The sequence below is a fragment of the Lagopus leucura genome, unplaced genomic scaffold (assembly GCF_019238085.1).
Source record: "Lagopus leucura isolate 7727_CA_CO unplaced genomic scaffold, USGS_WTPT01 Super-Scaffold_73, whole genome shotgun sequence".
Classification (NCBI taxonomy): Eukaryota; Metazoa; Chordata; class Aves; order Galliformes; family Phasianidae; genus Lagopus; species Lagopus leucura.
Window position 1 is genome coordinate 61,627,917 of NW_024962252.1, and position 22,530 is coordinate 61,650,446.

At 42.2% G+C, this 22,530-nt stretch overlaps 1 protein-coding gene and 1 long non-coding RNA gene across 24 annotated transcripts in view; one reads left to right on the forward strand and one right to left on the reverse strand.

Moving 5' to 3' along the window:
* Positions 1-1,023: 1,023 nt before the first annotated feature.
* LOC122190459 lies at positions 1,024-3,277 on the reverse strand. Of its 4 annotated transcripts, none has more exons than XR_006182134.1 (4): positions 3,190-3,277; positions 2,475-2,519; positions 1,982-2,270; positions 1,024-1,205 (listed from the first exon to the last, which is right to left on the reverse strand). It is a non-coding gene; the product is annotated as an uncharacterized LOC122190459 (long non-coding RNA). The 4 variants fall into 4 exon arrangements; XR_006182137.1 differs by having other exon boundaries at positions 2,475-2,522; positions 3,190-3,263; XR_006182132.1 differs by lacking the exon at positions 3,190-3,277 and adding an exon at positions 2,849-3,064.
* Positions 3,278-3,845: 568 nt separating this feature from the next.
* The window catches only part of AFDN (afadin, adherens junction formation factor), a 114,190-nt gene continuing 95,505 nt past the window's right edge, over positions 3,846-22,530 (forward strand). For all 20 annotated transcript variants that reach the window (XR_006180268.1, XM_042877279.1, XM_042877337.1 and 17 more), the window contains exon 1: positions 3,846-3,964. Coding sequence is in view for 19 of the 20 variants with exons in the window: in XM_042877279.1 (XP_042733213.1) it covers positions 3,857-3,964 (108 nt within the window). In the remaining variant the exon portion in view is untranslated. The remainder of the gene's footprint in view (positions 3,965-22,530) is intronic.

Sequence of the window (22,530 nt, forward strand, 5' to 3'; positions counted from 1 at the left end):
TACAGTTTGATGACCCAGGTTTGCAGTGTTCCTGCTGCTCTCCTGTAAGCTTTTGCATTACGCTATGCAAAATTACAGCTCTGATACTTCTTCTCTAGAAACACATGCACGCTCAGGAAGCTACGGTAGGGGTTACTTTAACAATTTCCATCTTATCTGTGAATTTATAACTTCCAAGAGCGTGCTGATTTATATGGTGTGGCACTGTATTTCGGACACACGCTGCCTCAGAAAATTAATGCTGCATTCTGGCAACCATACGGGCAGTTGGCTGGCAGCCATCAGAGCACGACCCTACTTCCACGCAAACCTTCCCTACACAAGAGAACCTTGAGCACCCACTGCACAGATTGCAATGGCCCAGGAAGAGAAATACAGAGATTCTGTACACTCCTGTTACTTACAACCACCAGCTCCCCCAGGGATAGATACACATCTATATGATTAACGAGTAAAGTTGCACAGCAGTGATCCCCTTGCAGCAGGTAGCCACACAGGCACCAAGCTTCCTGGTGTCTCAGAGAATGGAGAGGATTGCAGAAGCCTACCCACATTCCTGCGTTTCTTATGTATTCTCTTTTCTAGTTGTTGCTCTCACTTCTGAGAACATAGTTTGCAAGTTCTATGGTAAAGGGCATTTATCTTATTTGTTCTGTGAAATACCTATTATTCTCTGAGGGCTGAACTAATAATCACAGTAATGGCTTACGGTAGCTCAGGTGTCTTAAGTGCCTTAGAAGAGAATGGAACATTTACACTCTTCAGTAAGGAAAGAAGTAAAAAACATTTTTCCTTACCACTCACAAATAGAGCAGTTTTTGTCCTCTGTTTTCTTGTTTCTCCCACACTATTATTTCTTACTGAATATATGATTATCAGTAGAGCTAAATCTAACTCAGTGGGACTACCTAAAGGGAAACTGAGCTGGACTGGAAACTCCTCAAAGAGGATTTTGATTTTGTCATCTCACTATGCAGAAATCTCAGAAAGAATAGACAAGACAAATTTCACCTAATGGTTTCAAGTAACTTTATGCAATGCTTTGAAGATGCCTTAAAGGTAGCTCAAACATACAAACTGTTTACATTTTATTTGTATAATGCTTTCCATTCATAGATCTAATTTTTTTTTTTCACAACTGTTCACAAGCATCACGTCTCTTGCATGGCTTTACAGCAGCTGTTCTACTTCCTTTTCCAATACTCCTGTGAAAAGAATAGAGATTGAAAGTGAAGCAGCACACATTCTCACAGTAAACTAGCTGGCACATGGTAATGTTATGCAGTTCTCTGCACACTAATTTTTTCCAAGAAGGCCAGGGCTTACACTCTGTTGCCAGCAGTTCACTCTCCATACACATAGCATCCTGCTGGTTCTCTCACACAGCTCATTTCATGGCTACGTTATGATTTTTCTTAAACCCTGATGTTGCATTAAAGCTGCTGCAGTTCCACTGTGGATGGCAACAACCTGTCTGGCAGGATAAGTGGGCCTGATTTCTTTTAACACTGTTTCCACACTGTCCAGCACAGAAAAGCATTTATCAGCAGAGGGGCTGCTCCTATCATTTGATCATTAAGTAGCATTTCCAGTGCTCCTGCCCCTACTGAAATATTTTGTAGTGCTGTGCAATATCTGGGAACTGACAATGAAATGCCATGAGTGTGCTCAGTGTGCTCAGTCTGAGGGATTTGTGTGGATCCAGACCAGAGTCTCGCTATGGTCCAGAAATGCTGACTAGCTGCAGTTAAAATAGAAATAAATAATTCACAGCTGATTATACACATCACATGGGTACAGCACAGTGATAAGTTTATTTCTGGTGCTTCTCAGCATTTGAAAACCCAGGCACGCCAGTGCTGCTAATTGTACTACTCCAAGCAGCCAGTTTTCCCAGTGCAACCACCTCTTTTCCTTGGGAAAAACAATTCTACCTGTGTAGCGAGTAATAGCAAAATGGCTATCTATGCACAGCCTATACCTAAAAGTCTCCTTCCTAATCCTGAAGTAATGCACCCAATGTCGTTTATCTTGTGCCACCAATACCAGGACACAGCCAAGCATCCACTTCCATGCACTGCTCTGCAAACATCCTTTGCCAAGAGAGTACGCAGCTCTCCACCTGGGCTGCTGACTGTCGCATCACAAATTTTATTCTGCTCCTTCATCTTTGTGGGCATTGCCAGAACACCCAAAGTTATCTGGATATGCAGAAAAGCCACTCAGTGCAATTTCTTTCCTTTGGTATAAAGGATCGTGGCTTTTTGTTCCTGCAGAAAGAAATAAAGGCTACATTTAGGATTATGACATTACAAGGACTTGAAAGTGCCCTCCCCACCACCTCCAATTCTCCCAGGGCTCTCAAAAGGCCTTTGAATGTCTCCCAGGGTTTGGGACCCAAGGAACAGCATCCCCTGCGTACTCGGTGCTCTGACATGGCGCAGTTATGGATATAGGGCAGAAATATAACTGACCTTCACTGTAAAACCAGAGCTGCCGGCGCTTGCACAGGAGCTGTACTGCTGGGTAAAAACAATAATGTAATTGCTTAGTGGAGACAAGGCCTCTGAGGAATCCCTTCTGCAAATAACCCAATCTATCGCAACTCCAGCAAAACCCACTCTGCTGAATTCTCTCGGCAAAGAGGAACTTGAAATACTGCGCTGGGAGCACCGAAAAGGAACAGCGGTTCCCCCTTTTTTAACCACCTGAAGAAACCAAACCAAACAAAGGCACGCGCTCAGGAAGCCCAGCCCAGAGCTGGCAGTTCAAGGACCACTCCTCACGCCCAGGGGACACCCGGCGCACACCAACCACAGCTGACTACGGATTGGGGCGCATCACTTACGTCGGCAGGGCAGAAAACAAAGCCGAGCCCCTACAGCCACGCTGCCCATCAAGCGATGCCCCTGACACCTCTTGCGAGAAACCGCAAGGAAATTCTCTTCCTACAAAACACTAAACCGCGTCTGATGCTTTATCTCACGCTGCGGAGATTTATGTCCGCACATTCTTTCCAGACAGCTTCTTCCCCGCAGCGCCCCGAAGGCCCCGCACGGCCGTGCCGGGCGGCACCGCGCTCAGGGCACAGCTCCGCGCTCCGCTCCGAGCCGCCCTGGCGAGCCAAGGCCGGCGCTGAGCGGGCGGGAGGGCGGCTTCGCCAAAGCGCTGGAAAACAGGAAAATATACCGCGCCCCGGCGGATCTTTGTTCCCGCGGGCGAGCTCTCAGGAGCCCCTCGCTGCCGCCCTGCGCAGCTCCGAGGGGCCGCGGCCACCGCCACCGCACCTGGCCGCGCCCCCGCTCCCACCCCGCGCCCCGGGGAAGGCAGGGGAAAGGAAGAGAAGGGAGGGGGCGCGCCGCCATCCGCCGGGCGCGGGGAGGTGACGGCCACAGGAGCGCGCGTGCACCGCGGGAGGGCGGGCGGGAGTGCGGCCGGGCGGGGGCGCGCACGGGACGGTGTGCGAGGCGGCGAGCGAGGGGAGGGCGATAGTGGGGCGGAGAAAGGCGGCGGCGGTGGCTTCGCTGGGCTCGGGGCAGGCGAAGGGGACGGGCGCCGCCGAGCCAGGAGACACCGCGGCGGCTGCCGGCGCGGGGCATCCTTCCTCCTCCCCGCCCCCCGCCCTTCCCTCTTTTTCTTTCTCTCCTCCGTCGCCGTCCGCCGGGACCGAGCGCGAGCGGAGCGGCGATCCCGGGGCGTTTCCGCGGCTCCCGTGCCGGCCGCCACCGAGAGGAGCGCCGGCCCCTCCCCGGCGGGCTGCCTCCCCCCCCCCGCTCCGCGCCCGGGGCTCGGCGGAGAGGGCCCGGCCGCGGCCCCGGCTCGGCTCCCGGCGGCGGCGGCGGCGGGCTCGGCGAGGATGTCGGGCGGCGGCAGCCGGGAGGAGGAGCGGCGTAAACTCGCCGACATCATCAACCACTGGAACGCGAACCGGCTGGACCTGTTCGAGATCAGCGCCCCCACCGAGGTGAGCGACCCCGGCGCGGCCGCACGGCCCGGGCCGCCCGGAGGTGAGGCACCGCGCCCAGCGCAGGCCGCGGCCCCCGCTCCGCCACCGCGCGGCCGCCGGGCAGGGAGCCGGTGCGCGGCCCGTGCCCGGGGTTAGGTTGTGGCGGTGGGAGCACGGGGGAGAGAGAGAACGAGAGAGAATGAAGGAGGGAGGCCCGGCGGTGGGCTTCGCTTTGTGTGAGCGCCTGGCAGCGCCCGGCTTTGTGCGGCACAAAGCAACCTGCCGGCCGCGGGCGGGAGACGGGGCTGCGCCGCCGGGGCGTGACGGGCGGCGCTCGGCCGGGAGTGCGCAGCAGGAGCAGGTTCCTGGTGCCTTGTTCACATGTTGTACCGGAAAAACACAGCGGGCAGTTTCTTCCTAACGAAATGGGTGTTGCTCGCGGCTGAGAGGCTGCGTTTACTTTTCAAAAAAAAAAGAGGCCACACCCTGCCCCTGCCCCTGGTCGCGCTGCCCGGGGCCGTGCCTCGTTCTGGAGCCCCCCCTCCCCACGTCGTGGGCCCGGGGAGAACGGGAGGAAATTCATTCTTGCTCTTGGCCTGGCCCTGCTCCTGGCTGATCATTAACTGAGGGCTCGGAGAGCTGCGCTGTCCTGGCCGTGCAGCCGGGCACTGGCTGCTGGTGTAGCCGCGAGAAGTTCCGAGTGCCATTCTCAGGTTTTCCCATTGTGCTTTGGGTATTTTCGGTGCTGCTTGTTGTAGGCTGCCGAGCAGAGGGCTCTGCTATTCTGTGCACCTTGCGGTATCTATCATAATGCTAGCTCCTTGCGTTGCATAGGTCTCGCCCATATTCCTGCTGGCTGACAGTCACTTGCTTCATAACTGGGCTGATGCTGGCATAAAGTCTCTGTCGATCGTGTTTGAGAACTCAGCACCCTGGGACTGCAGGGTGACTGCTGTCTCATAAGTGCATCTGTTCATTCCCTGTGTGTTCTAACTCCAGCCCTTTTTCTGTGTGTCTGGGGGACGTTGGACTCCTGCTGTGTTGCAATAACTGGTTTAACAACTCCTATGTTTTTTGGGTCCGCCTTACGTGTTTGTCATACTGAGCTGGGCTTTGCACAAAGCTTCCTTACAGCTGCTATAGAAGGAAACATCGATTTCACTTGCATTAGCTCCATGCTTCTGCCATTCTATAGTCTTTGAACCAGTGTAGGAACATGCTCAGCACTGTCAGCAATGAGATTTATTCCAGTTGAACTGCTGATGGTTAAAATGAAGCGTATGGATATCTCTGAACATCTAAGCTTCTTAAAGTACTGGTTCTAATGATGTTTGGTAAGACTGCAGCTGTGTCTGCAGCAAACTGACGATAGGTGAAGTGCATTTTCCTTCCATCTGGAAGGAAAATTGCAAACACAAAAGCTCACGTTCTTCCTAGGTCAGTGAGTATGGCCTCAAGCTGTTGGAGTTCAAGAAGTGTTTGGGCAATGCTTTCAGACTCAGGGTTTGGATTTGGGTGGTGCTGTGTGGAGCCAGAGCTTGGTCTCTGATCCTTGGGAGTTTCTTCCAGCTTGGGATATTCTATGGTTACCCTGAGCTGATCCAAATGTGCATTATTTTCAACTCCAGTGGTGATGTGATTGTTGTGCGTGCTATTTGTCAGCACAGACGGGGCCTTTGCCAGACTATTTTAGCCCCAGCAATCCCAAGTGGTTTCCACGCTGTTCCTAGGTCAGAGGGAACATAGGAACCTTGCACTCACAGTACAGGCTGCAGCGGGTGCAGCATTTGTACAGGTGCAGTAAGGTGGATGTATGGCTTTTTGTACAGGTGGGATTGCTGTAAGCAATTGAGATGTGGCAGTTGGCTGGCTGCATTAGTGTTGCAGCAAGCACGTGCCAGCACTGTGCGCTGTCACCCAGAGCTCCCATTGTGTGTATGTTTGGGGTTTTGAGAGCTGCTACCTTGCAGTGATTCTCCAGGCTTTGCTTCCATGTAAACAGTCTCTTAAGTGACTCATCTTCTGTGTGTCCTATGTAGCAAGAATAGGCATTTCCAGAGGAATGAAACCCTTGCTTAATAGTAGGGTTTAATTTATGCCTTAGAAGAAGGGGGAGAGAAAGAAAAAAGAGAGAAATTAGTGGAAAATGACAGAAGCTTTGGCACTGTCAGTACCTAAACCCTACTGATACACCTCAGCATTAGCTTGGAAGGACCCACTCCCTGGTGTGCAGTTGCTCCTGATCCACCAGGTCCTTTACCCCTCAGTGCAAAGTGTCCCATGTGCTTTGGCCTTGGACGTACAGAGCGGGATTTTGAAGCAACTTTAAATGTGTGGTTATTTTCCAGGGAAGTGCCTCATGAAATGAATCGGTTTGAGTTCCTGTTAATATTTCAGTGTCCTCAGGGATTAGGTATCCACTTCTCTGTGTGCCTCTCTTAAGTGCTAGGCACAAGTTGTTTCTAAAAGCACATTGCTGGTGAGATGGAGAGAAGCAACAGCCTTGGGTAGGGCACAGCACTGAGTCCTGTTCCTAATTTTCTCCTGTTATGTGATATGAGTGGCTACATCATTCAGTACTGCTTTTCCTCAGCAAGACAGGGAGCGGTTCAGCTTCTGTGCCGACAGTGAAGTATTTCTCTCTGTGTATTCTATGTGAGGAAGACTGGGAACTTCTTTGCAGTAAGGATTTCCCATCTTTACCTGCTGATGCTGTCACTGAAGTCACATGTGGGGAGCAAGGTTTAACATTGTGGTTTTTTGTTTTTTTTTTAAACCTATTTTGACGCTTGGTGTCTTGTGAAACCAGATAATAGTTTGCATTCTGTTTGCTCTGAACAAATTGGTTAAGAGCACTTCTGTGACTTCAGGGGCTTATAATGAACAAAATAAAAGTTCTGTTTTTCAAGTTTTAGCAGCAAATGCAAGCTAACCTCCAGTGCCATCAAGAGCAGTGCTGACTGCAGATCCTTCCTTGAGAGCTCTGCAGCACTGAGGCGAATCTGAATTTGATTCATGTAAGCATCACTGTCTTTGTCTTAAGTGATGATACAGCTATGCATTTTAGGAAGTCCAAGAAAGATAGAGCAGGTTTTTTGGGAAACGTGGGCTGAATCATAGTTTGTTTTGCGGATAAATCAACAATCAAATTGAAAATGAAACATAATGTTTATGCTTTTTTTTTAAATGTTTTTCTGTTCCACTTTCCTTTTCCCTGTTTCCCTGGTATTACCAGGGTTTTGAATGTTTCTCCTATCTGGCTGGCTTCTCCTCCACCCCTTTTTTCCTCTTAGTTTTTTTCTTTAGCTATGAATGGAAACCCAGTAAGAAGCCTACAGACCTACAGTAGGAAACAAACTGAGCTTTTGACCTTGTTTTGAGTCTTAGGTCTTGTTTTGAGAGTTCTCAAATACGAGAAACTTTGCTAATAACTTGATAACAAGTGTGTTGTATTGAAGTTTGCAGATTAAAAACAAACAGAAAAGCAGAAGTGCGTAAGTGCAAATCATCTCTTTTCTTTTTAGGTTTTTTCCCCCTTTATTATATGAAATAACTGTCAATGGAAACTTTGGAAAAGAGCAAGAAAAGCAAAAGCATTATGGACTGATGCATTTATCACTGTCAGATAAAATAAATATCAGTCCTCCTGAAAGCATTTAATGTGTGGTTTAAGGCACCATAGGTGAACTAGGCGTTATAATTATTGTTGATCTTGATGGCAAGGTACGGTTTCATCTTTAATGTATGCTTTGATAACTGTATGTGGGAGGAATGGAAGAGCTTTGTTGTTCTGAGCAGGATTTATGGATTAGGAAAGAGAGTAGCATTTAAATTTTACTTTTTTTTTGGGAAAAGCCCCACCTGTTCTAAAAAGTGGCTTTTTTGGTAACTGCCCAAGGCCTTGGAGGTGGATATCAGAAGTATTGTTCTGTTGTACTTTTGCTTTATGATGGAGATAGCTTTTCTGATCTAGTGAGCGAAAGTAGAAGCTTGCTTTAAAAAAAAAATAAATAAAAGCTCAGAGAAGTAAAATGCTTTGTACTGAGAGTGTGTGTAACTTCTGACTGGCCATGGCTTGAAATAAAACAAGCCCCTGAATGGGGATTTTTATTTTTTTGGTCTGAAAGCACCTTGTGTAAGCTTAGCAGTGAGGTGCAGGACTAACTGCAGCCTTTCTGCACAAGCGTGTTTCTGAACTGGTTGGTGTGTTTGTGTGTTGTCATTTTTTGATACAAACTTCCCTCATATTCTGATACTGTTTGTGTATTTGGTCAAGTCAGTATATTTTACATTGTTGGGTGTTTTGTTTTGTTTTTGTTTTGGTTTGTTTTGTTTTTCAGACTTTAAATGCAAATAACCTATTTAGGGGAGATGTTGCACAGTGGGTTTTAAAGTTGATTCAATTTTTGCGTTTATTCTTTGGTTTCAGATCTGATTCTGCTTCACAAAGTGTTGTAAATAATTATTGTGGCCATGCCTGGTATAAGCCAGGAGTTTGTGATTCTTTTCAGAGAAACTGTACAAGTTTAAATCCAATGAAAGCAATAAGAATTAGGAATCTTTTAAGTTTTAAAACCCCTGCAGATTCCTATCTGCATGGTTGCTCACCCATTTGCTTTGAAAAATTGCCTCTGTGACTCTGAAAAGACTCATCATTTGAGACTGGGACTACATATGGCTGCCTATTGCATTATGGACAGTCTTGTCCGTAACAGTGGAAGTCTGAAGCTAGGCAGCTGTCTAAATGGTAGGAGTTGCTTGTGCTTTCTTCAGGCACTACATTCATTGTGACAATATGGTAATTCCTAAGCAGTCTGGAAAGGTATATTGGAAACCTTGAGGACTGTTGCCTACACTTTTCAGTGGGTAGCTATCACTAAACAGGCATAGTTAAAGAGGAGGTTGCTAACCTATAATCAGTGCTTCAGAGTTTTAATTTCTAATTGCAACTTACTGAGTGTTGACTTCTGCATCAGAATGTCTGGAGGAAAGAAATCATGAGCAGAGGTCTTCTCATTTGCATTAAAAGGACTGCTTGGAGATCAGTTCTGCTTTAACTGAGTAGAAGTGAGTAGTCTGCCTTCACAAATGAATTGCTGCTATCTGGAGAGTGATAACAGGTTTGAATTAAAATCTTGATCACAATCTACAGGCAACATAATAGCACAAAGATATTCCTCTTCTAGGAGGAAGTTTTGTGCTATGCCTTCTGTATTCCTTAAGTTGTTCCTTGACTGGTGGCTAAATAGGTTCATACAACTGAGACATACTGGCTTTGAAAATTCCCTCCCAGTGTGTGAATCTGTTGCCTGACAAAAGTGCCATTGACAGGTATTATTTTTCAGTTGAAAAAAGCCTAGACCTCTGGAAATGTTACAGATTTACTTGGTTAGCCCAAATGTGCCCATATTTGAGATATATCAGAAATGTTAAAATAAATGGAATACACTTGAATGATGTTCATGGATAAACTTGCTTTGTAATTGATCTTATGGACAAAGTGTTGCCTTTGTCCATAAGAAATGTTCATCTAAATGGGATAAGGAGAACTGAAATTTAGCTGAAAGATGTTATTAGCTAAAATGAGCTGGTGTTTGATAAGGTTGTAGATCATGAGAAGGCACTCTGAATTTATCTTTGTGTCAATATTTGAAAAGCTGCTTTGTTACAAATACAGGGAAATAGATTGTGGCTATCCGTAATTGAGAGCATTACATTAAAGAATAACTTCTGGCTTTGGCCAGCGCTTCTGGTGAAAGTGGAATTCAAAATCACCATGTGAAGTGATACACTGATAAACTTCTGTTATGATAAGTGAAGTCAAATGTAGCAGATGTTACAGATAAGTAACCAAAGTGCTTGATCTCTCAGACTGTAGAACTTCATGCTAACGGAAGCCTATTCTGAGGTATGTTTGAGTAAAGTACTGCTTACATAATCTTGGATTTTTGGTGTATTTTGGCTAGGAAAAAGTATTTTTGTGTAAAATGCCTTTTGAGTGATGCTTATCTTAGTGCCTAGAGATTTATGAGATTATTACTTAGGCCTGTTTATTTCTGCTGTTAATATTGTTGCACTGATTTTGGAAATGTTTTCCTCTTGCTAAACAATTCTTAAATCAGTTACTAGCATCCTGATATCCTAACATTTTAGTAGGATGCTTTTCTGACTGGCTGTAAAATACCAACACGAGAATTATTTCAGTAACTGATAAATAGAATCATAGAATGGCCTGGGTTGAAAAGGACCTCAAAGATCATTGAGTTTCAACCCCCCTGCTGTGAACAGTGTCACCAACCAGCAGATCAGGCTGCCCAGAGCCACATCCAGACTGGCCTTGAATTCCTTCAGGCATGGGGCATCCACAGCCTCCTTGGGCAACCTGTTCCAGTGCCTCACCATCCTCATTCTGATAATGTATTTTTTTAAGTAGTTGAGATGGAGACAGGTGAGCAACACATCTTGTGCTTATGTGTAGCTCAGAGTTAAGAAAAGCAAAATAACTGACCAGATGTTCCATGCTCATTTTCTTTTCTTCTTCATTGTAAACTTTCCTGAGTTGCATCAAGATGCTCCTTTTATTATTTGCCAAGCAAACCAGCGTTAGTAATTTTTAGTATTTTCTTGCAGTTCAGTGGCCTCTGTAAAGGAGGTGTTCTTATGCAAGTTGTTCCTCATTATTTTGTTGTTGGTGGTGGTGGTGGTGGTGGTTTTTTCTTTTTTTTTTAGGCTGCAGAGATTTTTGTCCCTTAATCTTTAATTGTGGATAAAAAACAGTACTTTTTTTTTTTTTTTTTTTTTTTTTTTTTTTTTTTTTGTGACTGTGTCTGTCCAGAAATTCAGAAATCCAAGATGAAAACAGAATGCAAATGAGATTCAAAAGTATTAATGAAAAATAGTTCCAATTCAGCAGAAGCACTCGAGCCGTCTTTGTGGAACGTAGTGTGCCTGGTGAACTTCTGTATAATGAACAAATTTATGGGTACATAACATGAGTTTTTGCAGTGGGAGGGTTATTTTTCCATGTGATTGGTTGCCCTCAGTCACCAAGTTGCAACTGCCTTTTGTTGTTGTCTAGTTTGGTTCTCTAGGCGAGCTAAAAGATCTGCTTTGACATGAAGTCCACGCTTGTTTCTGTACGCACCTGGATTATGTGCTTGTTTCAGTACGCAGCTGGATTGCTGACACCTCATGGTGCTCGGTGATTTCTGTTCTTTGTTAGGGGTATATAACTTAGTAAAACCATTCCATGTAGTACTTAGGGATTGTGGTCGTCTGTGTCTGTTGCAGGTTTTGGCCTCAAGGTTCTCAAATTTGAAATGCTTGATCAGTATTGTCATGTGATTATATCTTTAACTTCTACAGAGCTGCTTTCTTTCATTTTGTGCTCGCCTGTAAGCTACGCCATCAGCTCAGCTCCTCTTCAGATCATCTTCTAGCCTAGATATTCTTTCCAGGGAACTGTACCTCTGAGATTACCTCCATCCCAGTCCCCTTATGAAGGTGCCACTCTGTCTAAATCTGCTTTCTTCTTTTCTCTCCACACTGTCAAGGACAGAATTCCTCACTGTTGTGGTCTGTCTGGAACAGTGTTAGTATATAGATTAATGATTGCTTCTCAAAATGCATTCACAGTTGGTTCTGAGAGGCTTGGAAAAGAGTCCTAAGACCATGGATGCCATCTAGAAGACCAGTGTACCATGTTAGTTGTAAATGCAAGTGTGACATTAGGAAATGTAATACTGCAGTATGTTTTTCTTACTGGGTTTTGAATCTCTACATATAAATGGAAAGAATCTAGTGATAGAATATATGATTGTGCTTATGAAGGTTGCATGTAGTCGCAGAATCATAGAATGGTTTGGGTTGGAAGGGACCTCAAGGATCACCAAGCTCCAACCCCCCTGCTGCAGGCAGAGCCGCCAACCTCCCCATTTAATACTAGACCAGGCTGCCCAGGGCCCCATCCAACCTGGCCTTGAACACCTCCAGGGACGGAGCACCCACAACCTCTCTGGGCAGCCTGTTCCAGCACCTCACCACTCTCTCTGTAAAGAACTTCCTCCTGACATCCAATTTAAACCTTCCCTCCTTCTGCTTTAAGGCATTCCCCGTTGTCCTATCACTGTTGACCCCTTTAAAAAGTTGATTCCTCTCTCTTTTTTTTGTTTTTTTTGTTTGTTTGTTTAAATTGTTTTTCTTAAGAGTAATCATCAATAGATTTCTGGTTTTACTCATGTACTTCAAAGGTAGAAGATACAGTAGACTTCAAAAATAGTGAAGAGTTACTATAGTAATTCTTTTCAAGGATGTTAGAAAACAGCTTGTTTTGGAATGTATTTGGAAATTGAGTGCATGTTTGAATGCGTGATTCTTATTCACATACTGGGTAAATATTTTGTAATAGATTTTGTTGAATACAGCTTTGGTTGCTATACAGTGCTGGCAGACTCAGTCAAAAATGATGATATATGTTAATGGCTTCAAGGTTGGATTGTTTGTTTTAATTGTTCATTGTTTTTATTGCCAATGTGGTACATTGCAGTCTTTTGTAACTAGAACTGAGGAATATGGAAGGTCTTGCAACACCTTACTACTTAGTACAAAATGTACAGGTTTGTGGTAAACTCTCCTAGGACTTGCCCTCAGTCTGTTATGTTTCAGGGCACAGCTGAATTTCTGGGCTGCTCTGTACCAAAAGCACCTCTATGTATATTTCTCTGTAACGGGGGAATCTCTAAGTGAAGGAATGAGTTGTCTGTTGGACAAATAAATACTGTTGCCAAAGTATGTTGCCCGTAGCAGTAACTAGAAACTACAGTTTCAGTGCCTATATTTTTCAAGCCTCCTCTGAGCTGTTTAGCAATAGATTTCTCTTTGTCTGATTGTCAGTCCACCTTACAGGCAGAGACACAACTTAATTGGAGTGTCATGCTTTTCCATATATAATCACTGTACCGCTCACAAAGCCCAGAGGAAGATCATATCTCCCTTCCCAATGCATATTAGTGGCTGCTGCATGGCTTATGGTCGGGCAGGAGGCTTCAGACAACAAAGAAACCCTCTCCTTCCCCAGTGCCTGCAGCAACAAAAGGTCTCCTTTTCCCTCTGCCCTCCTAGTAGCTCTTCTTTGAACAGTACAGTGGTTAGAAATAAATAGGAGCCTTTGACCATCTTGTTGTGATTCTCAGTTTTAGAAAAAGCTGTTATTCTAGGATCTTAGGATCTTCACTTGGAAAGCATCAACAGAGTGCTGACTGTGACGCAGCATCCTCGTGGACAGGAAGATGTTTGTGGAAAGATGCCTAATCCTACCAGATTTTCTTCTGTAAAGCTTTGTATTGATAAAATATTCTTTATAAAAACAATTTATTTTATGTTGAGAAACATATCTGGAGAAATCTGGCTTTTATCTACCTTTCGTATATATATATTGGTAGTATTTACCGCATTCGGATTATATTCATAGAATGCTGGGGCTTGTATTAGAAAACCTGAATTGTTTCTATTTAAAGTGATAGTCTTTCTGAACATGAATACGATTTGTTTCCAATGTGAACAGATGGACATGTTAAGATTTCTTTACACACTGGAACAGGTTGCCCCAGGAGGCTGTGGATGCCCCATCCCTGGAGGCATTCAAGGCCAGGCTGGATGTGGCTCTGGGCAGCCTGGTCTGCTGGTTGGCAATCCTTCACATAGTAGGGGGGTTGAACCTAGACCACTGTGGTCCTTTTCAACCCAGGCCATTCTATGGTTCTATGATTTAACACTTGCTGTATGTTTTCTGGCAATTGAAAGACTGAGATAAATTTTTCACATCTGGAAAAAGAAAGGAATTTAGAATTTTTGATGGAAAGACAATGCTAATAAAGGCATTGCTCAAATTTGCTAATTAAGTTGGGTGGATTGCCTATTGTATCTAGTATTTGCTGTCCAGTGAGGTATCTCAAATGCATTTACTTAAGGTTGTTGCATTTTTTTTTTTTTGGTGTAAATTTTGCTTTGTTGATTGATTTATTTAAAAAAAAAACACCTGTTTTCTTTTTTTTTTTTTTTTTTTTTAGTATTTTTTTTTTTTTTTTGCATTTTTTAAAATGTTCTAACAGAGCTATTCTCTATTTTGTAAAAGTTACGGGAATTCTTTGGATCGAGTTTCAAGAAATGCTGAAATTTAATCTAATATTAAAGTGTGTTTTTGTTGTTATCATAGTGCAACAAGGGCTATTTCAATAAATTCAGTGGCAGTGCCTGTCACAAACTGTTTTGAAGCAGGTAGGAACTGATGTGTAGGCAGTCTGTAGTTTTTATTAAAGTTAGAGCGTACAGTGGGATCTGTGGTGACTTTAGTGTTCACATTTTGTAGCACTCAAAATTCTGGTAGAACTTGTGACTACTTCTTGATTACTTTTGTTTGCATGTTTTGCATTCTCACCTGCATTAAGGTTAAGTGTCAGCTCAGAAAATCAGTGCAGCAAATGTATGAGGTTAGCCAAACTTGAAAACTTTGGCTGCCTCCTCAAAGAAAGGCTCCTTTATCGTGAGTGATGAATGTCAGGTGGAAGCACAAAAGTTGGACAGCATTGCACCAACATGGTTGAGTGCTGAAGCAAAGTATTGTTCAAGCACTCTGATGATGGAGGCTGAGATAATAACTTACTAAAACTCAGCACTTAGCTGAGCTCTTGGGTTCCAGTGTTTGTTTCCAGCTGTTTGAACATCCTTGCGTTCAGGGCTACTTGTAAATATCTGCTCATGTTGCTATGAATGCACTGATCATCTCTCAATGCCCACTCCTTTCAGAACCCCTCTCTTCCGTGCCACCCTCCTCAAAAATCCCACACCTAACCCAGCTACCGCAGTCTTCTGCTTAGTGTGAAAAATACCAATTCTGGCAGCCCTCCTTGCAGTGTAGAAGCCTTGCCAAGAATGTGACCTAGGATTGTGCAGCTCTGGCATGGGTGAGCTGCACCTCCAGCACCTGCTGACTGCACTTTGGAGTCTGGAATGGCTCGGCTGATGCAACCAGGCCTCACACAGCCACAGCGTTGGTCCCAATGCTGCTGGTGACACTGTGACAACACATTTTCTTCTAATGGAGGGGAAGAAGGAGTGTTTTTTTCTTGCTTGTACTTTGATTCAAAAACCATAGACATGCTCTCATTATGTTTTGGAGAGCTCCTCCTCCTAATATACTTAGAAACCGACGTGTGTTCTCTGTCCTGAGTTCCTGCTGGGCTGTGACAGGATGAGTTTTTGGGATTAACCTCAGGTTACTGACACGTCTATCTTCTGCAGCTGTTAGAAAAGATGAGTAGTTTCTTATGTACACACACATCCTGTCCACAGCCCCTTCTTCACCCACCTCGTACTTTCTGAGGCACAGAAAGAAGGAAGCTGGTAGCACTGACCACCTTCTTACTGTTTCTGCTATCCAATTGCCATCGTGCGGGTTGTTTTCTGCAGCTTGAAATTGTCCATCCTTCCAGGTTGTGTTGGTGATGATGGTGGAAGGCACAGGAGTTGTTTTGCTGTTGCTGTCCAGCAGTGGCTTTGAACTGATTTTTACTGCTTTTATAACAATCAGAGTTACTGTATAGTAGCAGTTGATGTTTGCTATGGCTTTTGGAAACTTGGCAAGACCTTTTGCTTCCTCATCTTCCACCTCTGAAGTCCAGCTGGTTTAAATGATGGTATTCTAATTTGTGCTTAATTTGTTTCAAAAGTTTCTTTTTGTATTTACCTATGTGAGATCTGATTGAAATAAAGCATTTGGCATCCCGCTGAAATTTAACCCTTTTGTTGGGAAAAGATGCCTATTTGATGTATACAAGCAGAAGCTTTTTTTTTTTCTTTTTTTTTTCTATTACTGAGCTTCCCTATTCATGCAGCACAAAGTAGCACGCTGTGGTCTTCCTTTTTTTACGTGTTGACTAATGACTTAAAATATTGCTGGTTGTTTTGCCCAGAATGCTTTTGAAAGATGCTGGTATGTGAGATTGTTTAGATCATCCTTGACTTCTGTCTGTGTGTAGCTGTGGACTCCAAATCAGCTGTGTGTTCATTTAAGTCATCCAGTATTCTCACTTCATTTTAATGGCTACAGGACAGTGGGGTGGGAGAACAGCAATGCGTATACATGACATAACATGTTGAAAATTGTGTAGTAAATTTGGCACAGAAATAGAAGCCAGATTTTATGCATGTATGCAGTTGCTATTCAGTAGGTCGTGCTACTTTTAGATTTCACCTTATAAGATATGGCCAAAAAAGTTAGCATCATCATTTGCCCTGCCATATTCCAGTTTGGTGTTATGTTGACTTGAACAGTATAGCTGAGAATGATCATCTTCTCTGTTTGATACCTGCGTACAATGTAAAATAGGTTAAGTACCTTATAGAAAGCATGAATCATCTCTATCTTTGTTTTTATTTCTTTGTTTCTGAAGTACTTAAATATCAAATTTCCACAAAGCTGTCTTATTTTGTTAAATAGGTGGCTGTTAATTTTTGAACTTGACAGGTAATTTATTTTCTTCAGATATGTAACTTTCTAGTATTCAAATTGGTAGAAAGCCTATGAACTGTTCATTATGCCTATCATGTTCTTAAAGGGATAACCAAATTCAGAAGAAATGCAAAATCCCTGAATGTTTTGTGATTGAAAAGCAGACCAATAAGGCAGAAAAAACCTGGCCATCACACACTTTGCTGAGCTAGATACTCAAAGTACCTAATGTAAAGAAAACATGCTTCTCTCTGTGCAAGATAGTTAAATGAAACATAACAGCTTACATGTTCTTAGTTAAAACAATGTTATATGAATTTTTTATTTAATTTTTGCTTCTGTGTACAGTATTAGTGCAAAATACAATATTCATATGACTCAGCCTGAAGAAGTTTACAGTCTACAGAAGCATGGAAAGAAAAGAGTAACTGTCACACTGTGAGTGATTATTTATTGCTAATTAAATAAGACAAAAAGAGCTTGGAGATGCCTCCTGTTTTAAATACCTTTCCTATTCTGTGTGCTGCAATCTTTGCTTCTTGGCAGATTCTTTTTTACAGGTCAGCTTTTCATATTCTCATGACACACTCCGTCACTAATGAGAGGATAGACCTGTCTTTTGCACAGCTTTACAGCTGTATCAATTCTGATTTGCTGCTAGGATTCTTTGGGTAAATCATCAGTTAAATCCCAAATTGTTTCATGGTGAGTCAGAAGATACTTGAAATCTTACAAGGTAGTATCGCCTACATTAACTGTGTTTTATTATCTGAGTAAGCTGAAGCAAGTTACTGAATGCTTTTGTAATCTGAGCCTGTTTAAACTCGAAGTACTCCTGTACGCAGTTAATCATCTGCATTAATGTTTGTATTGTAACTTGTCCTTGGTTCATGTGCCACTGAAACGACAGCCCTTTGATAAGAATAAAATTAAGGTTATTTAATAGAACTGCACTTTAGAGCAAGAAAATGCTTGAAAGTAATCGACCATTTGTTCTGTACTTTTCAGTGCAGGAGGAAGTTTCGTAGGTGGAGTTAACTTCTTGTAAGAGTACAGGTCACCTAACTGACTGCAAAAATACCAGCTGGGCAGGATTGCACTGCTGAGAACAGGAGGTCATGCATCGCGACATTGGCAAAAACTTTTTTCTGGTGACTCTTGTTTAACATGGCTGCAGAGTCTGGTTTTGGCTAACCCTGTGATAAAAACAATAATTTTTCATCTTTGAGAAGAAATCTTTAAAATAGAACTTTTTTTTCTAGAACTAGAACTTTTTTTTTACTAGAACTGGTAGTGCTTTTTTAATGTGGCTCCTTTGGGTAATGAAATGTGCCCTATGAAGAGAGAAATGCAAAGTGTGAATTTCCAGTAGAAAGTTATTTTCCTAACTGGGAAAGTGCTTTGTGCTTAGTTGCACAATTTGGGTGGTTGGTTTTTTTTGTTTTTTTTTTTTGTTTTTTTTTAATGTAGATGATTTTTTCTGTGTATTTGGGACAGGGTATAGAGAACTTAAATAATGCACATTACAAATCAAAACTGAATACAATTTGTTGGAAGATATAAATTTCATTTTCAAATTTCTTTCTAACATTGAAGTGTATTCTAGAGCATTTGAATTGTTTAATTAATCTTTTACATATACTTGAGTTTTTACCTTGCTTTAATAGAGAGAAATGATTTGATCTGGACCTTTATTGTCAAAACCTGCTTTTTTGAGGTCATTTTATTCTTGAAGCAACCATGAAAATGTGCCTTGCTTTGTAATGTAAGCCTTACAGATGATGTAGGATGGGCCCTCCGTGATATGGGTAGAAGCTGTGTATCCAAGCTCAATATTTCTTGATCACAGCTTAAATAAATAGATGTTGGAATTACTATTTCTGACTCTGATGTTGTAAATTAATCTGACTTTTCACTTTGGCCCAATCCAAATGATAGAGCTTGCAAAATTGACAACTGTGCCCTCAGAGGGAAATTGAGCTTCCTCTTTTGCTGTTCAAGAGAGTATTGGGGGGGGGGAACATCTGGACCATAACTTTTGGCAACTGAAACACGTGTTGACTCTTCAATATGAATTTGGAAGGTATGAATCAAAAAGACAAACAAAACAGCTGCTCTCTTTTCTTGACATCAATAACAATCCAAGCTAGTCTTCCTAGTTTTTCACTGCTCTGTTAGCGTAATTGCTTCACATCAAGAAAAACTTTAATTTTAACATTAAAAAACACTTGCAAAGAAACTGACACATTTCTTTATTTCTCTGGTTAGCCACCTGCCTTCTGAGTTTCCATACTTGTGACAATCAAGGCTGCATTTTTGTATTACTTGTGTGCTTTAGCTATCTTTGAAACATATAGTGATTAGACAGTGACAACTACTGAAAGACGAGAAGGTGATTGCAATGTGAAAAGTAGTGTCAGTGATGTGATTTACCCTTGTCCTCTGTACGTGAGGTGTCTTGTTGATTGCTCTGTTATCCACATCACCGTTTGGAAACAATTCATTACTGGCAGGTGGAGAAATACTGTACAGGTTTTACAATGAATTACTGGTCTACTGCTAAGTGTAAAGATGAGTAGTTACTAGAGAACTTTCTATCATGAAGTTGTTTACAGTGACTGCAGAAATCTTCATTTTTAGTGTAGCTGTTTTCTAGAAGTAGTGCTGTGACAGATTCACATGGTGCAGAACCTAGACCTGCATCTTTTGAACACTGTCTACATTGCCATGCAGTTGTGATTTTACAGTGGCCTGTAGAAAATAAGTGCGTGACACTTTTGATTATTACACATAACTTATTAGCTACTTACTGGTGTGCCAGCTAACTTCACTTTGAGAAAGAGAGATGAATATAATTTAAGGAGAAATTTAAAACTGAGTTGGGTACATACTATTTTGAGATCAGTATGGTCAACCACAATTGTACTGTGTATTTTTCTCCATAGGGTAAGGCTATTATCTTCTTCCTAATTATTTTTGCCTTTCTTCAATGTTTTCTTTTTTAAGAATGTGCACTAGGAAGGCTACTCCTCTAGCCCACGTGAACCTGGGCTTTTTTGTTTCATTTTGCTTTTTTGTTTGTGAGAATCTTGACATAAATATCATTCTTTTAGCATCTGAAGTTCAGATACATTTTGGGCCTTTTTCCCTCCTCCCATCCCCAGTGTGTACTCGTGTGGATGACTGAGAAGTCTGCAACTGGACTGTTAGCATAAGCAGATTTGTTTCTTCTCATTGTGTCTTTTGTGTTGCTCTACTCCACTTTTTTTGTTCCCACTTTCTTAGTTTTTCTTGTGAAGATCTGTTACTTTCTGTGATTCGGCCCCAGAAGTTGTATGACTGTGTTTAGCATGTGTTTTGGGTGTTTTTTTTTTTAATTCTTTTTCTTTTTTTTTTTATAAATTCTTCCTGTACCACTGATAGTCCGCTTATGCTATAGTAACTAGAGGAAAGAAGCAGACTGTAGTAATGGTGGTAAATCACTTTCTCAGATGCACTAGGACATCTGTCTGGAATTCTCTGGTAAACAACCATCAGAGTAACATATACAACATAAGGAAATCTCACTACTTTGAGGATATGGAGCAAAATACCTTTTCCTTTTTTGTTCGTTTTTGAGCACTTCTCCTCCTGAGCCTTTGCATTAAGTTTCTGGGTGTGTCTTGCTTTTTCTAATTTTTCATTGTTTTTTGGTTGTATAATCTTTCTTGAAGGATGAACCAGCCTGGCGTGTTAAGAAAATCATCTTGACATCCCCTGACAAGTTGCTTACAGTATAAAGTATGGCTTTATATTTTTAAAGGAAAAATGAATTAGGGGCTAGTTTTAGTATGTTGGACTGCTGAATAGAGTAAGCAAGCTTATCTTAGTCTTACCATGCAATAATTCTCATGATTATCTTGGAGAAATGTTTTCGGGCTTGTGTTTCCCTTTATCTGTATTAAAATGACTTCATTACACAATTCATTACCTATAAATGTGTTTTACACAATAAAACTTTTCAGATTTTAGTAAACAGTCAACCAGTGAAACAGGTTGCGCAGGGAGGTTGCATAGCTTTTGTCAGGAGGTTTTTGAGAGCAGACTGAATAAAGCTGCAAACAACTTGATCTGACCTCAGAGGTGACCTTTCTTTCAGCAGGAGGTTGAACTGGAAACCTCCTGAGGTCCTTTTTTCCATTGGAATTATCCTGTGATCTTAGATACATGTCTGCCCATTCCAATTCACTTCCAACTGGGACGGACTGCATTGCGTTAGTTGGATAAATGACTTGAGATGTGCGTTAGAATCACTTATGTAGGTTTTAGTGTCTCTATCTGTTGGACTCTTACCAGAAGAGAAATTGAAAAACATTATGCTGCTACTTAAACTACTGTATTTAGCTTTTTTCATCTCTTTTCATTTTATAGCCCTTCCTGGGACTTATGTGTTGGCATGTCTTAGTATCAGCACTATCCAATTGGTCTTGTCATATATTATTTTGTGTTTTTAGCTCAGCTTGCAAAACAAATGATACCTGCCTGACTGGTGTAATGATCAATGTTTTCTGTAAAATAGTAGCTTTGGAAGATCAATTAACCTGTCCTCAGTGGATGTTTAAATAAAATCATAAAATACTTTGGGTTGGAAGATAACTTGGAACTATAGATTGGACCTATATAGGCTTCCTAGGGCTTTATCCAGTAAGGACTTCAAAGTCCCTGAAGATCATGCTCTGTATGACTTCTCTGGGTAACCTTCTCCACTACTTGACAGACTTCATCGTGAAAAAAGTACCTTATATTCAGTCTAGAATCTTCTTCTTTCATCTTAGTGCCCGTTATCTTTTGTGCTTCCACCATGCACTACTATGAAGATCCTTGTTGCATCTTTAAGATGGCTTCCCTGTAGCTATTAGGATCTCTTTTGTGCGTTTCCCTAAAGCCATTGCTTTACCAGGTGAAACAAACCCTGTTCTGCCCATCCCTGCTCATAAGATAGTTTTCCAACCTTCTGACCATCCTGTGGCCCACTGAACTTGCTCCAGTTTCTGTCTTTCCTGTATCGTGTGTCACAAAACTGGATTGATGAAGATAATCATTTTACTTGATCTACAGCCTGTACTTCTACTAACACAGCTTAGAATGCTGTTATCCACCTTTGTTGGAGGGCACTTCTGACTCATGTTCAGCTTGATGTCCTCCAGGATCACCAGGTCCTTCTTAGCAGAGCTGTTCTCCAGCCAGTCATTCCTGAGCCTATATTCTTGAGTGGCAGGATTTTTCATTTGTCCTTGTTGAATTTCATGGAATTGAAAAACAAACATTCAAAAGCCAAAAACCAAACAAATAAAACAAAATGTATTAAAAACATCCTTCCAGAACATCTTTTTGTGAAACATTTGGGTATGCTGGGGGCAGAGATTGAACAAGATTCTGATATTGCAGAAAATACATGATTACAAGTTGTCTGGATTCCACTCTGTCCTGTTTCCATTTCTTACTCCTGTGCCTTTCCTCCTGCTCACGATTGGAAGCCTGCATCATCATTATTTGATGGAATAAATGCTTGCAGTGAATGAGTTACAGCCAGCTGTGGGGAACCTGCTTTAGCAGAAGGCTGGACTTGATGTAGGTCCCTTCCAACCCCTACAATTCTGTGATCCTAAGAATTAGGTTAGATTTTTAATTTTTGTTGTTGCTAATATATCCTTACTGTAATGTTTATTTCTGAATACTTTTGGATTTATAGTACTGTCTTCTGTGCAGTACCGTGTTAACAGTTTTTCGTATCAAATCTCCTATTTTGTTGTATTTTGAATTATGCTGTATCTGTGTTACAGATCTCTGCATGATGTCTAGAAGAATCTTCACAAAATGGTGCATATTGCTTGAGGCAAGCCATAGTTTCTGAACGTATCTTGCTTTTGTGATCTTTAAAAACAGAAAGCTCTATCTATGAAACGTTAATTTTAGCTACAGACAGATCTTTTTTCATGGCATCAGAACTTCAAAACATCTGGTATAGTTGGTTAGACAGAGAAATTAGGTTAATTGCATGGAAATAGAGCCACGCTGATAGTGTAATATTTTCTCA